Consider the following 15,976-nt stretch of genomic DNA (forward strand, 5'->3'; position numbering starts at 1 on the left):
AAAGAGCAGGAATAAAGTACTTAGAGCACGGCTTGAATCTCGGAGGTTAAGATCTAGATCAGTTAAAAGATATTAATTGCTTCTGAATGGTCTCAAAGAGCATTTGCCGTGTGTATTTATGTCAATAACGCCTTGATTAGGGCACGTATGGAAATTGACATCACACTCCAATTCACCGGGGTACGCAAGTGCGTGTGTCTGAAGTTACCGGTCTCTTAAAGACAGTCTGGGTCTGCAGCCCCCACCCCACCCCCCTGGGGCGAAGGGAAGGCGTCGCCAGAGGCGTCTCGCTTTCCAAGGCGTTTAAAAGGCGGTGTGGGGGGGTTGTGAGCTCTCCTCAGCCCCCTGGGTCCGTGCGAGGCCGAGTCCTGCCTTCTCCCCCCACCCCGCCCCGGTGCAAAGCGGGGGGAGTTTTGTCGCGTCAGAAGAATCTGCCCCCGTTACCAACACCAGGCCGATGGAGTGTTTTTAGGCAACCGCGAGAGTGACCCGCATGGTTAATTCGCTAATACTTACCTTTTTTAAAAGGCTATCAGGAAAGCAGTGTGTAAGCGATGCCTCATGCTTGAAAAGATTTTTTTTCTCTCTGCATAAGAAACGGCCACCTTATTCTTTACGGGGGGAGGGTAGTAAACACATCCAAATTCATAAACTTTATTAATACTGTGATACAGTACGCCAAAATGCGCTGGAGAAGAAACTGGATCAGACGTGTCCTATAGGGAAGTGACCCAGTGGGGTTTTTCTTTTTTTTTTTCCCCTCCCGCTTTGATTTGTACACTTCTTTCTCCCCCCGCCTCCCCCCCCACACACACACACTTCGCCGCACGCACACACACAGTTGTGCCTGGCTACACAAGTTTTCTCCTACACGTAGTTGGAAACCTGTCTGTGAAACGCTTTGTTTTCACCCCCAGCCTTTCTTCGGATGTCCCATTTTATTACGCGTCTTTTGAAATCAAATTGCGCTGTAGTACCTGCTTATTCAATTTGCCAATATTATCTGTTTTCCGGAGTATTCTCACCCGAGAATAAACGCGGCGGAACCCAGCACAGCTACCCTACACGCGTCAGGCAGCCGGCGGGTCTCTCTTGGCCCCCTCCCTCGGTGCCCCGACCCGCCGTGCCAGCGGCAGAACGCCGCCGCCGAGCTGCTCCGCTCCCCACTTCAGGCGCCGCGGAGAGCGGGCGAACCGGGATCGCGGTGTGTCCCCCACCCCGGGGGGCTCAGCCCCTCCGCTCGCAGGTGTCCCCTCCGCTCCGACGGCTGGTACGCCGCGGAGTAACGGCGGGACGGTCATCCCGTCGCGGTGCATCCACGTTATCGATTAAACAGCACCGTGGACTCCCCGCCGGGACCGACGGGCTTCCCCGGGGAGCGGCGGCAGCCTCGCTGAGCCCACCGCCGGTGACAGCGGGCGCCGGGCTGCTACGAAGACCACGAATTTAGCTACCGTGGGCTGCCTTTCTCTGTATACCTGGAACAAGGCAGTGCTAGCGCTGATCTCCGCCGTCAGAAGTCGCGTATTTTGACGAATAGACAAGGCTAATGTCTGTGAAACGGCCAAATTCTCCCATCACTCGGGAGCTGCCTCTTGGGATCTGCTGGGAAATGTCCCTGCCGTAACTGACCCCGCGCTTGGAATTCTGTAAAGATTTGTCCATGCTTAGAATAACTTGGAAAGCTGAGTAAATTCCCTTTCGTACGCTCGTTCTTTCGCATCTTGTACTTTATCTACGGTAACATTTATACGTTAAAAAATCTACAGTGGCGCTCGTCGGGTCCGAGCCCTCGGGCTCCGGCCACGGGGGGAACCGGGGCGGCCGCTGCCACCCGCCCGGGCGGCCGCTGTTGGGGAGGGACCGGGTCCCGGTACACAGGAGAAGCGGATCCTCGGTGAGCTGCTGTCCTCGCTGGGACTGCGTGGGGTTGGAGAGGTGGATGCTCATGTTCCCTGGTATGAATTAGCAGAAGTGTATCCTACTGATTTATTTATTTTTCCCAAACCAAGGGTGTTATAAAAGACATTCTCTGCGGCTCATGTTGACAAATAACTCGTGAGCTACCTGACAGTGTTAGTCCAGTTGTTGCCCATATGTCTAAATACCCTCCAAGAGACGTCAGTGCCGTTTAGCAAGAGAATTACCTCAAATGAAAACCAGAAGGAAGATGTCGTTGTTTTTTCTTCTCCCCCAAACCCTCTTTACACCTGATGGCAGTAACACACAGGGAAGATTTTTGAAAATTCAGTGTCACCTTCCCCCATGGCAGCGATCACTTTACAACATGATGGGAGGCGGGGAGGGGTCCTTTTTTTTCCCCCCTTTTTTTTTTTTTTTTAAATCCATACCTTCACTAAATGACTTGCGTTCGTGTTTGTTTAACAACGGGGCGCTTCGGTAAACAAGACAATCAAAAGAACATTTAAGACTACGTGGATACATTTCTCTGCTGCTTGTAGACGCCTGGACACCCAGAGGAGTTGTTGAACGCCTCTCCTCCCATCCTTCCTTTATTTACCCAAATGAACACAGGGAAAGCTTTTAACCGAAGGGAGATTTAAGGTGATAAGCAGCGAACAGGCTGTCGGCACCGGGAAGCCTGGGCTTCAAGCTGCAGCCCTCAGTGGGGCGAAGGGGATGGGGTGCTTCAAAGGCTAATTTTTGTTGTTGTTGTTGACATTTTTCTTCTTTCAAAAACCGAAGCCGTTTCTTCTTCTTCGAAATATCCCGACGGTCGCCTTGCCAGTGCGATTTCATTTTAAAGAACTATTCAGCCGAACTCTCGCACCGACTGGTTTGGCAATTCATTCAGGCTTTTTGAGCGTCTCTTTTGGTTTTAGGGAAGACTCCACAACCCTTCTCTCCCACCACCCACCAGGCGCTCTCTTTCTGCTCTATCTACTCTTTTTTTTGGGGGGGGGGGAGCCGCGTCTGTTTTTTTTTCAGGGGACCGCCGAGATTAGGAATAGTCCCGCTCCCCGGGAAAGAAAGAAACCCGCTCTCTCCTCATCCACTTTGCGTCCAGTTCTAAAGTGCCTCTGTCTCCTGGTGTAAGAGGACTGGGTTGGGGCTTTTTTGCCTCTTCTTTTGGGTGGTTTTGTTTTTATTTTTTCGAATCACCAAGATTTGTTCAAATCTTTTTCCATCCTTCTCCCTCCCCCGCCGCTCGGTTCCCACTGTCCCAACAGCTCGTCAGCCCGGAGCGCGTCGCCTGGATCGCGATGACCAAAAAAAAAAAAAACACACCCACTTAACACCCCCCAAATTAATAAAAATAAACCCCAAGAGAGTGGGCAGGTACTTAGGAGGAGGGGGGTAAGGGGGCGTCGCGCGGGGACGCGCGCGAGGAAGGTGTCCCCCCCCCCGACGCGCGCCTCCGCGAGACGCTCCCCTTACCCCCCCCACTCCCCGCGCGTCACCGCCAGGTCAGAGGGGTGACGCCCGAGGCGCGGTGACGTCACCATCTCCTCCACCAGTGGGAGGCCGGGCGCGGGGCGGCGGCGGCCAATGGGAAGCGAGGTGGGTCCGTGAGTGGCATTGGCGGAGGGGGGGGAGAAGCGTGGGGGGGGGGAGGGAAACCGGGGAGAGAAATGAAGTTGTGCTAAAAGGCTTTTAGCCATCAAGAAGTTATTAGGCATTTCTCAGCCGCAAATTAGAGATTCTTCATTAATACCAACCTCGCCCCCCCACCCCACCCTACCCCACCCTAAACCACCCCCCACCCCCCGTTATGTGAAAGGGAGAAGCCTGGGAGCCGATAAAGGGGATGGGGAGGCGGCAATGTCTGTCTGCCCATCGGTGTGAGGAGCGGTGACAGGCGCAAACTTTTTCCTTCCCCCCCCCCCCCCCCCACTCCCCCCCCAACCCGCCCCGTGCCATTAATGAACCAATTAAAGAGTTGGGCTCCTCACCCCGGGAGAGCTCTCTCCTGCAGGCTGCCGGGCTCAGGGACACAAGGTAGGTAAAAAAAAAAAAAAAAAAAAAAAAAAAAAAGATGCAAAGCCCCCCCCCCCCCCAACAGGCTGCCAGCCTCAGCAAGGAGCCGCAGTGATGTGTGGGGCTGGGCTGTGGGTCGCTTCCCTCCGGTGGAAAAAGAGGAAAAAAAAATAATATTAATTTGGTTAGAAAAAACGTGATGTTTGGGGGTAATTCCGGCCCGGGGCAAGGCCGGGCAGAGCGTGGCCCCCTTGGCTGGGGTGCGGCTGGGGTAGACACCCCCCCCCGCGCCTTTCGATCCCAGCAGGGGAATGAGGGGAGCACCCGAGACGAGGGGAAAATTAGAAAAAAAAAAAAAAAGGCAGAAATACTCCGGGATTGGAACCGCGGAACCGCTTGGCCCGCTGCTGGGCACGGTGCGCGGGCAGGTCCGGCCGCGGCCGGGGCTCGGCGGGACGGTGCCCGGCACCGGCCGGTAACCCTGATCCCGCCTTTGCCGGGAGCCGGTTTCTGCCTTGTTTTCGTTCCGGCCATGCCGTGCGCACCTGGGCCGGGGGGTGCGAGGGCTGTGGGAGGAGAGTGCGGGGCAGGCTCCGCTACGGGCGCGCTAGATGGGGAAAATAGACTTCTTTTTTTTTTTTTTCCTCTCTTTCTTTCTTTCTTTCTTTCTTTCTTTCTTTCTATCCCCTCTGGTGGGAGAAAACACTACACCCGCCGCAGGCTGTTTGTTGATTATTATTTCTCGCGGCTCCGCTGCGGCGTTGCGTGGCGGCTCTCTCACCCCAGGACTGCTGTTGTCTTCACAGAGGCTCCCCGGGAAGTCACAGAGCGCCCTGGGAGGCAGCCCGCGGCCGGGCGCTTCGGGCCTCGGATTGACAGCGGATCACGGGAAGAAACGGGATTATTATGATCCTCTTCCGAGGAGCTATGCTGCCCGCCATGAGTAGGAAAAAAAGCCAGAAATACCTCGTTTGGTTGCTGTGTGGTGCCGCGAGCTTCTAGCTTTATATATATATATATTATTATTATTTCATTTTTCCTGCAGTTGCTTGGAGTCTCTGAGCTGCATTGGATAAATGCCTTTCCCATCCGATTGACTCTGCTTTTCAGAGAATTTTTTTTTTTTTTTTTTTTTTAAGAACACCTCTCTGGTCTTCGATGCTTGTTTGCATTTTACGCAACTAAACGGTTTCTCAGAGTAATGGCCGCGCTCAGAATCACTGCCTGATGCTCTGGAGAGATGAATCGCGGCTGAAAGTTTCCCCTCCACCTTTGGATGAATCTCTGGAGTTTAAATTGTAGGAAGGAAGGGGGAAAAAAACACGATGAAAGAGAAGTCCAAAAATGCTGCCCGGACTAGACGGGAGAAAGAAAACAGTGAATTTTATGAACTGGCGAAATTACTACCCCTGCCCTCCGCTATCACCTCTCAGCTGGACAAAGCATCCATAATCAGACTCACCACCAGCTATTTAAAAATGAGGGTGGTTTTTCCAGAAGGTAGGTGGGAATGCCTATTCGCCTCTATTTCCGTTACGATCCAGGTGTCGGTTGTCGCTTTTACTTAGAAAAAGTAAATCGCGTGGGGTGGGGTGCGCTCGGATGCAGGCTGCGCTCCGCTGTCACTTTTCTCTGTCGTAAATACTTTCCCTTCAGTTCCTATGACAGGTTGGGTTGGGGACTTACGGTGCTTTTGTCAACACTTGAAGGCACTGAACTCTGCTGCGTGTTTTGCTAAAGCAAACACGGGTTTTCTCCCCCCCCCCCCCCCCCCCCGCCCCAGTCTCCCAGTTAAAGATGTGCATCCCCCGCCAAGCACGTGCGTGGCGAAAGAGGGGACGATTCACCCCTATTTATAGCCGTACTATGGGGGGGAGTTAATATATGGGTAAATATTTACATAAGTCTATGCAAAGTCCTAAAGCCTTAGTTCAAGTATGGAGCAAAGGTGCGGTTACAGGTACAGCACACGCGTACAGGCGTGCTCACACACACGCAACCTAAATAAATAAGCCAAGCACACCGAATCGCATGGTGACTGTGATGTGTCTCGATCTGAGGATCGTTAGGGCAGTTCGAGGGCGTTAATCGACCTCGGAAGTTTTTAACAGAAGTTTTATACTCGGGACATATTCAGTTCCCCTTCCCACCACGCGTCCGAGGCTGGGCCTGATTCTCCTCCACGGTCAGGCGACAGTCAACTTGGCGTTGACTTCTCACGGCAGCAGCGACTGTCCCGCCTGTCTGGCAAAAGCAGACTTTAAGCGTCCAAAAGTATGCCTTGCTTTCGAGCAGAATTAGGATTTAAAGTGACCGTCTTGGGGCTTCTAGATCGGCTGCCAAGAAAAACAAACAGCACAGAAAGTTAAGAGGGTCGGAATAAAGTTCTCCTGTGTTCTCGCTCTATTGCTTTTATAAGAAGTAGGAAACAAAACCAAAAAATACTTCAGTAATCTTTCATTTAGATCGGTCAAGTGAGATATTGTCTGCATGAAAGGAAAAGTATTAAGAGGTTTTTTCTGACCCAATAACAAAGTTCGCTACATCTTTCGTTGAAAAGAGTGTGTACATAAGAAATAGCATAACAGAGGCATGTCCCTCTGTTTTCTGTAGCTGTACCTCGGGTCGGTCGATCGGTCTGGCCGACTATTATGTTTTAGAACTCAGGAGTGGGTATACGGCCTGTTTTGTTGGTTTGTTTGTTTTGTTTTGTTTTTAAACTTGATTAAGTCTGTCAACTATTGGTCCCAAGTCTATTTTTTAAAAGTAAACATGCATTCGGGTAGTAATTTGGACTGGAGGGGATACCCCCGCCCCGGTTACATATGAACGCTTATACCTAGAGTTCACAGCAGTAATTTCCAATCCAGTGCATCTTGCAACAGTTCCTTTAAACAACCTCCCATGTCTCCGAGTCACTTAGGACAAAAGAAGGGGATAAACGAAACCTTTAAAAAATAGTATTAATTAAAGCCTTCCTCAGGCCACTTTCCTCCTCTGTGTGATCTGCCACCTTGAAGATCATTATGCGGGACAACCCTCTGTTTCAAAGGAGTCCGAGTTGTCCTTTATACTGTCAGCGCATACTTTATAAAAATAAAGCTATTGCAAACTCTGATGCCCGTGATGTTCCTAAAAGGATTATTAGCAATGATTTGTCAACTCCTGCGGTCTCAGTAGGCTACCTTTCTGCGTGATTTCGAGCAGGTCTCGTCAATTACTGGTGCCTATGTAGCGGGTTGTTTGATCAGAAGAAGCATATGGTGTTGCTTGTAGGCTGTGAGTAATGATGGGAAAAGAAGAATAGCTGATCCCCGTCCCTCGGTGGCAGCGCAGGATGTTTGAATGCCCTGGGGAACCGTGTGGCGAAGTGCGCCGGGGCCGGGGCCGCTGCCGGCCGCAGCAGATGCTAATTTGGGCGCGGAGACAGAGGGGGCGGCTTAAACGGGGCTTCGGAGGCGGCAGAGCCTTCGCAGCCTAATTAAAGGCAAACTGCAAATTAAAAAGAAAGGCAGCGAGCAGGCACGGAAGGGCTCGTCCCTCCGAGGCCGCGCTGCCGCGGGAGGCCCGGCGCCGAGCGGGCGGCAGATCCACGCGGGACCGCGGCTCCGCGCACCCCCCGCGCAGGGCCGCGGAGGGAGGGGGGAGGCACTGCGGGCTGGGCACAAAGGCCCGAGAGCGGAGGCGGGGGTGCGCCTCGTGTCGTTTCTCCGCGACCCCACGCGGGTTTTCCTCTCCTTCCCACGCATTTGCCAGGAGGCGGGTGAGCGGGGAGCGCGCCCCGGCCTGGGGAGGCGAGGAACAGGGGGGGCGATCCTGGTCTCCCGGTGCCCCCAGCCAGAAAAAGAAGTCATTGCTTCGCTGGCAAGGGAGGACAGGTAGCGGCAGCCACGGAAATTACGCACGAAAAGCAAAAACCTTTCTGAAAGAAGGACGCCGGGTAGGAACGTTGGATGGATGGAATGGAGGGGGGGGTCCGTTTGCTTGTTTTTTCCTTGGGGAGGAAAGCGATACAAGCACCGGGACAGACCCGGGGAGTTGGCCAAAGGGCTGGAGACGGGTGTCAGAAGGCTCGGGAGCGCGGCGAAGTGTCATGTCATACATTTAAAGTGGTCTTGGAGGATTCAGAATAGAGAACCGTTGTCTCACCCGCTTCCAGTGTAACTCACACCCCCTTTCCCCGGTACAAGAATGAATTTCCATCTGCCCGGAGAGTGCTTGCATACGGGCTGGTTGTAAATAATCACGTACAGAAAGATATACGCTCCCCATCGCCCCGCACACGCGGGGCTGGGGACAGGCAGAAAGAATCGGTGTGCATTTGTCTGCATATTTTTACGTCTGAAAGGTTCCTAGAGAGAGAGAGAAGGTGGGTAGATTTCGGGTTCATTTTGGAAACAGGAGAGTTTTCTGGGAGTAAAATGCTAGGAGAGTCACGCACAGAACAATCACGGTACCGTTTCCGTCTCACCCCCAGAAATGTAAACACAAATCGATGGCACCCAAAAAACTTGATAAACCGAGCAGAGATTTTCCGGCGGGCTCCCTCTCGTAATGGGTGTATAATTCTCACAAGCTATTAAAACGCCTGGGTTGTTCTCTCTACCCCCGATTTCACTTTACTAGGTCTCCAGCAGATAAAAACTGTCAAAGGCGAAAAGCGTTCAGCTGCTTAGGTAGCATAATTTCAGTGCTAAAACTATTCCGTCTCAGGAGGAGAAAGCATGTAAAACATATAGTAGTTTTCGGTGATCAGACAGCTTTTAGAAAGGCTGAAGATCTGCTAAATCGCTGAGGACAGTAAGGAAGTTGTTGGGGATTTGGTTTTTTCTTTTTTTTTTATTTTTTTTTTTTTTTTAAGCAGAACTTCCTAATAAATTCACCGGTGAGTTAACGTTCATTAAAAAAAAAAATCCTAAAATTTCAATTTTATATTAAACAGTTAATGGCAAGTAACGTGGTCTCAAAAATTTCTGGAAAAATCTCCGGGATGTCGAAGAATTTTTCTTCAAAAAAGATCCGGTCGCTATAACTAGCGGGGTAAATCTTCGCTGACCCTCGCCAGTATCCAAAAGTGAAGGGAGAGGGGAGGAAAAAACAAAAAAAAGAAAACAACTAACACACCCTCCCCCCCAAAAAAAAACCCCACAAACAAGTGGCGCGATACATTGTTTGTTTGTTGTTGTTCTTTTTTAGTTGGGAATATTTTGAGGGTCTTACTCTCCTTACGCGAACAGAGAGGGAAAAGGAGGGTTTGCAGTCTCTGTCCTACGGGGCACGGATCGTTCCGGCGCGGAGAGGCGTTTGATTTTCGAGACAAAAGCACAGGCTCCGTTTACATAAACTTTAGCCGAATCAGGATGGTTAACATTTCAATATTGAAACCCTTAATCTTGTTTTATTTTAAAGGGGGAAGAGATCAGCAGAAAAAAAAAATCCGTTTCCCACGTGGATAGGTGATTTAATGCTGTTTTTCTTACTGCTAAGGGAAATGATTGAGCATTAGGTTTCAGTGTTTATTTTCTTACAGAAGTTTTTCTCATTTAAGCTGCAGTTTACTCTCCACGCTGCCTCTCTCTTTAAGTCCAGTTTTGATGTGAACTTAAGATGTGAAGTGCAGAACTAAACTACCAGCATGATCGTTGAAAAAGCAGATTTATGTGTTAGAAAGAATACTAAGTAAGATGAGTGGACAAAACCATATTTTATTTAGAAATATCCTCTCTCTTCTTTGCAACGTATGCACCTTTTAATGTTGGAGAATATTTTCCCACTTGCATATAAATAGCGTGTGTTCTCAAGTGCATTGATGCAAACCGTTCCCTCCCCAGTTTCTTCGGAATAAGGGCTATTTGAATTTGCATCTTCTGTTTGCGCTCGAAAATTTGCCGGATTTTTTTTTTTCCCTCTCTCCAATTTGGACACGATTCCGTTTGTTTGCATTTCAGAGCGCAATTCCGTTACCCTGTGTGTGCCAAAATGCTGGTATTTCTTTCTAGAGCGAATCGGTCTCGGCATTATTTCCACTACCGTTTTCTTAATAGGGCTGTTTGTTTAGTCAACGGGACTTTTCCTCCCTCTTATTATTATTTTTATAAAGAAAGCGGGATGCTAACTTATCTCTGCTTCAAATGAACACATGTGATTTACCGAGATAATAAATCTTTACAAAACCTTGCTAATGGCATCCGCAGGCAGTTGGAAATGGGCAGCATTTTTTTTTTTTTTTAAACATAGCTTATTCCATTTCATCTGAACCCTCCGACGGCCACCCACTCCTTCACAGAAACCTCATTTGGCCGAGATTTTGAGTTATCATTAACCACTGCCTGTTAAATTAACTGAGAAATCAGCCCTGTCGGGCGCTAGGCGATGGCAAAACGGAGCGCTGGCGGTAGGCTATTTAATTAAATGGTTAATCGAATCAAGCTAATTCCTCGATAGAACATCCAGTTGCCTTTTCGCTTGCCAGTGGCTAGGATGTACAGCTTCTGTCCCTGCGGCTCCCGCTGCTGTTATTTATCATTTTCCCTCGGCAGCGAGGGAAAACGACCGCCTTGAAGATGGGGACAGAAGTGTCCTGCCTCCCTGTCCCCAAAAAACCATCCGTGCCCCGCTTCTCCCCAGAGCAGCTGCAGGGAGGGATATAAGGCAGGGGCGATGGGGAGGTAGGAGAGGTGCTGCGTTACGAGCAGCACACGGAGGTGAAATACCCTCCGTAAAGCTTTACGAGCGGCTCCGCCGAGCAGGTTGCACGAAGCCGGCGTGCGGGGACGGCAGGGAAGGGGAGACCTCCGGGGCGGGGGTGGCCGGGGGTGCCGCATCCCTCTCCCTCGGCGGGGTCAGCATCCCCAGCGTTGCGGCCGGCGGGCGAGCTGCCTCTCCTCCATCTTTAACGGGCAGAGAGCGGCTGTTCAAAGGGCAAAAGCGAACCCACCCAAACAAAAGCCAACGGAGACGTCCCCGGGCCGCGGCCCCCGGGAGGCGGCGGACAGAGCCCGGGAGCGGAGCGGCGGTGGCCGCTGCCCGGAGAGGGAGTCTTAAGAAGCGCCTGGAAGCGAAACGCGCGGTGGAGCTCCTGGGACCCCCTTTAGGCGGGAGTTCTCCGCCGCTGCCCCGGCGGGACGGCGCCCAGCGCGGCCCCGCAGCGGAGGGCTGCCTCCGGGGGAGCCCCCCGCGCCTCTTTCCATCCTCAGCAACGGGAGAAAGCGCTGCCTACGGGCCCCCCCTCCAAGCCCCGGCGTGCAGGGCTGCCGTGGGCCTTGCACCCCTACCCGCGCCCGCGGGCCTCGCCGCGCCGTGCGGCCGGCTAGGGCTCAGGGGCAAGTCGCCGGGGAGGGATGTCCCCAGGGGTGTCGTCCCCCATCCCCCGGAGGTAGCTGCCTCTGAAAGCCTGCCTCCCCCCAAAGGAGCGGGTCTGGAGCTCAGGCTGGGCTCTCCACTATGTGATTTTTTTAAACTGGGACGTCAAATCGCCCGCTCTGCCCTTGTTGTCGCTACCGTGAATCCGGATTGCGCCGAGATTTCATGACGGATAGTCCGTTGGGGAAATCGTAGTAACCGCTTTTAATAGCCAGCAAATCAACATAAAGGAGATAAGGGTTTGTATCTTCTGGCCACCCCACCCCCGCCGTCCACCCCCGCCCCTCTTTGCCAGACAAAGAAGGGTCTCGAGGTGGGTTCTGCGCTGCAGATGCTCACAGAGGGACAAGTAACCCGGAGATCAACCAGGGCCAAGGAGCTGCCCGGGCCTCCTGGAGTCTCATTTCCCTGCGCCTGCCTTCCCCCGCCTTTGCCTAGGTCAAATTAGAAATGATTGAGGATTCTCTTCCCCGTTCCGTGGGACAGAGGAGCTCCTTGCGACAATATCGCCACTGGGTAGGGACAATATCCACCCAACCCTTCCATTGGCTGCCGGCATCAAGGCTCGCATCAATCAAATGATGATGGGAAGGACAGGGCCAAGGCAGCCGAGCCCTGTGGCGTGGGCCGTGAGCCCGGCTTTGGGGGGTCAGGCTGTCGGTGGGGACCGGCTGGCCAGGTGCCGGGGGTGGGCACGGCTGGGGAGAGGGCATTTGACATGGACTCTCCGGTGTAGCTGTCCCATGGAACGGGCGGAGGTGCTTGTCGGTGTGAAAAGCGCAGTGGTTTTCCATTGGGAAGCGTCGAGGGAAATGCTGAGTCAGCACGCTGGCTTCCAGCAGGGTCGGCGCAGTCTCGGCGCAATCTCGGCGCAGTCCCGGCGCAGGCTGTTAGGTAATGAGACTGTTGTTAGCAAACCAAGCAAGAGCCTGGCTAAAATGCCCCCTTTTTTTTTTTTTTTTTTTTACCCCTTCCTCCTGATGGTGGACACTTTCTTGCAGCCCAAATTGTTTATCTTCTTAGGGAGAAAAAAAAAAAATCCTCAAGTGGAGTAGATTGTTAGGTAGGAGCCTATAATCTATATTTTGTCAAGAGTATCAAATTCATTCCGAAAGAAAAGCTCGATCCATTTATTTTTGCTGCTTGAATATCACAGCTGGATGATGCCTTGAGCTTACGCTAGATGGTTGCTCATCATTCATTCGCCAAGAACTGGCCTAAATGGTGCCTGTGGGATTAGGTCAATTTTAGTGGATCTACTTCGCCTCATTTGGTTACTAATTGGTTTCTTGTTTTATAAATCGAAATCTCATTTTCAGGAAATTACAAAACCCATGCAACCAGTCCATTGAGGTAATCCGTGGGTCGGGGGTATTTAAATGGAAATGGTTCTACAATGCATCAAGTATTAAGCAACAATAAAACTTCGCCTCTATTTCCAAATGAAATGTGAGCTCGCAAGCCCCTTAGATCCATAATAGATACATCCCTTCTAAGGCTACTTATGTAAATATGATAAACCAGACTGTGGGGAGGGGGGACGCAGGGAAGAAAGCAAATTTTATCTGCGAAGGTTAATGTGGCATATCTTGGAAATCTTCCAAAATAGATTATGTTTTGCTTTGTCTTCGGCCACTTTAGCTGGGAAAATCCTTTGCCTAAAAACGATTTAGTTATCCTTCCCCTCACAAAGCTGCTTGTTTCTATTCCAAACCTATTATGCTGTTGGCTCTCCAAATTACAAGAGAATCTTTAGATCTTGTTTCCAAGCGTAATCCTGAAGCAAAAAGGGAGAGCTGATTTCCTTGTTTTGTTTTAAATAGACAATCAAAGGATTTACAGAATTTTCTGCGGTAGGTCAAGTGCAAGAAATCACAGTTTGCCCCCTCGATAAAAGGAAATTGGATGTTAAAGGGAATAGACATGAAAAAAATATAAAAGGGAATATTAATGGAGAGGTTTTCTCGTATAATCTTTAAAAACAGTATTTAAGGGGCATCAGGGGACCCCGTCGATTTTGGAGAGGCTGGGCTTGGCAATGAATAGAGACAGTCTCCGACCTGAAAGTGCTGAAACATCTGAGAAGTACAAAAAAAAGATATCGTCTCGTGTGACAGGATTTCAAAAAGCCGGCTCAGGTAGACAAGTGAAAACGTTTGATTATAAATCATTAATAGACACAGCCCAGCAGCGCGGGGTTTCCACCTGAAACCCAACGAGGAGTTCAGCGCCCCGTGAAGAACCGCCTTCCCGCGGGGAGGTCAACCTGTGATGCCCACGGGCTGTTCATTAACCCGCCGGGACCGGGTTATTTTCCCTTTCAGAAGAAGAATAATTAGAGCCGTAAACGCCGATTAATAAACAACTTAAATCATAGGCGGGGAGCGCAGATTTAGTCCTGGATACAGAAACCTGTCATTTAGATGTCCCTCCAGGTCGGGGGACGTCGCAAAGAGCCGCCTTGGCCGCCTCTGCTCTAACGGGCCGTCCTGGCTCCCCAGCAGAGAAACCTCTGATGAGCTCGGGAAAAACAAATACACAGCGGGTTTTTCTGCCTTTCTCTGGAAGCTGTGCAAGATTTGCCAGCTCCTGGCTGATTTCGGCTGTCTCCCCGGGGATAGGGGAGCGATGCCTCCCGTGCCCCCCCCGTGCATCCCCTGGCGGCTTCACCCGCTCCAGAGTGCGCAGGGAAGAGTGAAGCCCAGGAAGTCAGGAAAAAGTCACCGGGTCCCCGTCAATTGGCGTGGAGGAATTAATGGGAAGGAGCCTGTTTCTGGCTGGCACCTTTGTATAACGCTGGGGCTTGCAGGATGGGGGCCAGACCAGAGAGACGCCTTTTGTAGGGCTGTGAAGTTAAGGAGGAAGGAGAGAAGTGTAGGAGCGATGAAGAGACAAGTTGGCGTGAAGAGGTGGACGGGGAAGGGGGGAGAAGAGAGGGAAAGGCGGGGAGGAGAGGGGTGCATCCCTGTGCCGCTCCGGCGGCTGGGAGGGCGGGCGAGGGCCGCCGTGGGATGCCCCGTTCAAACGGCGCGGAGGAAATCGTTAGGTTTGTTTAGACCGGCAAACACCTAGGTAAAGCTGGTCAATAGCGAGGGATGGCCGCTGCTGCCTGCTGTCGCCACCTCGCCTGTTTGCCTCGAAATCGCCGGAAAACGGGGTCTTGCCTTCCCCCAGCCCGCCCTGCGGGAGGGAGACCTCGCCGGCTCGGCTCTCACCTCCCCTGGGCGATCCGCACCCCAGCCATCAATCAGGATTTGTATTTTTTTCCTCCCTTTTACTTTGTCTTAGTGTCTGTGCCTGTCAGGCTGAGCCTTGTTTCATGCCATGAGCGTAAAGTGTTTTAACTGCCCCGTTTAAATTATTTCAGCAACAACACTGTGAAAAGACATCACCCATAAATAGTTTTACTCAGGTGGAGTAATTTCCATCTGGCTTTTATTCCTCCTCACTTTGCATAGGAGAAAACAAGCGGCATTTGAAATATTAGGTCCGGAGGGATTAATTTCTGGAATGGGGGGCTGTTTGGAGAGAGATCATACCTTCTGTAGAGAGACCCATCGCGCCTGCCAGAGCAGCGGGGAGGAGGGAGGTGAATCCCGGAGACAGGGCAGGAGGTGAACCGCTTCCTGGGGCAGGAGGGAGGACGGTCCGTGCCGTCGGACAGTGACTTGCCCGGGCCGCCCCAGAAGCGCCTTACCGCAGCCATGTCGGCTTAGCGACAGGTAGTTTGCTTTTCGTGGGCTTGAGTGGGGACCACTAAAGGGAAAAGCGTTTTAACACGGGGCTCCGGAAGGGCTGGAGGAGTCGCATTTGCTCGCTCCTCTCTCCCTCCCCAAACAGGTAACTACAAACCTTCCAGGTGAGAGGACGGTGGCCCCGAAGAGAGAAAGAGGCAGGAGGTCACAGAGCAAACTGGAGAGTGATCTCTGCAGAGTAGGGGTTCTAAGCCCATCCTTATCACTCCTTCTCGAAAACCAGCTGGCTAATTACCGGGCAAGTTGTGGCCGAGCCCTGCCTTCTGCAGAGCAGTGCTCAGGTGCGGGCAGGACCCATCCGCAGCGCTGGCCCGGCAGCCCCCAAGAGCTTTCTCTGCCCAGACACTGTCGTGCCACATTAACCGCATCCTTCCCTCGACATCAAAGGCTTCCCCCAGCACACCCCTTTCTTTCATTTTAAATAGTTCCCAGTGTTGCCCAGGATCCCTTCGGTGACGTTAGGAGGAAGGCGCTTTCCCTGAAGTTCAAGGAGCCAGTTCCCAGTAGCCGAAGGCAGCACCAAAAAAACCCTTTTATCTAGCACGCAATTTCACTTAGATCTTAGGAATTAACTTAACCGTTGACTCAAAATAGGACTTTTGGTATTTTTCTCTCGCGGGAGTTAGGTCTTTAAAAAAAGTACACAAAAGAGGCTTCTCTGTGCAACGAAATCATGTCTGGTTTTCCAAAGATTATATGTATACATGTTTTAGAGCGAATACAAACAAAACATTTTTTAAAATTCCTCTCCAGCAGGCTAACACGAGTCAATTTTTCATCTCCTCACCTTACTTTTTTTGTGTGTCTTAAATTAACAGGACTTGGAGAAGCCTGGGGCCACTCTAGCCGAACCAGCCCGCTGGATAATGTTGGACGGGAACTGGGATCCCATCTTTTGCAGGTACTGGTCTGGAAACGGC

General features: G+C 51.6%; 1 protein-coding gene across 1 annotated transcript in view; it reads left to right on the forward strand.

Moving 5' to 3' along the window:
• The first annotated feature begins 3,850 nt into the window (after nucleotides 1-3,850).
• The window catches only part of SIM1 (SIM bHLH transcription factor 1), a 57,732-nt gene continuing 45,606 nt past the window's right edge, over nucleotides 3,851-15,976 (forward strand). The window contains exons 1-3 of the mRNA XM_063329886.1: nucleotides 3,851-3,960; nucleotides 4,746-5,439; nucleotides 15,875-15,957. Coding sequence (XP_063185956.1) covers nucleotides 5,265-5,439; nucleotides 15,875-15,957 — 258 coding nt within the window. The 5' untranslated portion in view covers nucleotides 3,851-3,960; nucleotides 4,746-5,264. The remainder of the gene's footprint in view (nucleotides 3,961-4,745; nucleotides 5,440-15,874; nucleotides 15,958-15,976) is intronic.

Source organism: Chroicocephalus ridibundus, chromosome 3, assembly GCF_963924245.1.
Source record: "Chroicocephalus ridibundus chromosome 3, bChrRid1.1, whole genome shotgun sequence".
In the NCBI taxonomy this organism is placed as follows: domain Eukaryota; kingdom Metazoa; phylum Chordata; class Aves; order Charadriiformes; family Laridae; genus Chroicocephalus; species Chroicocephalus ridibundus.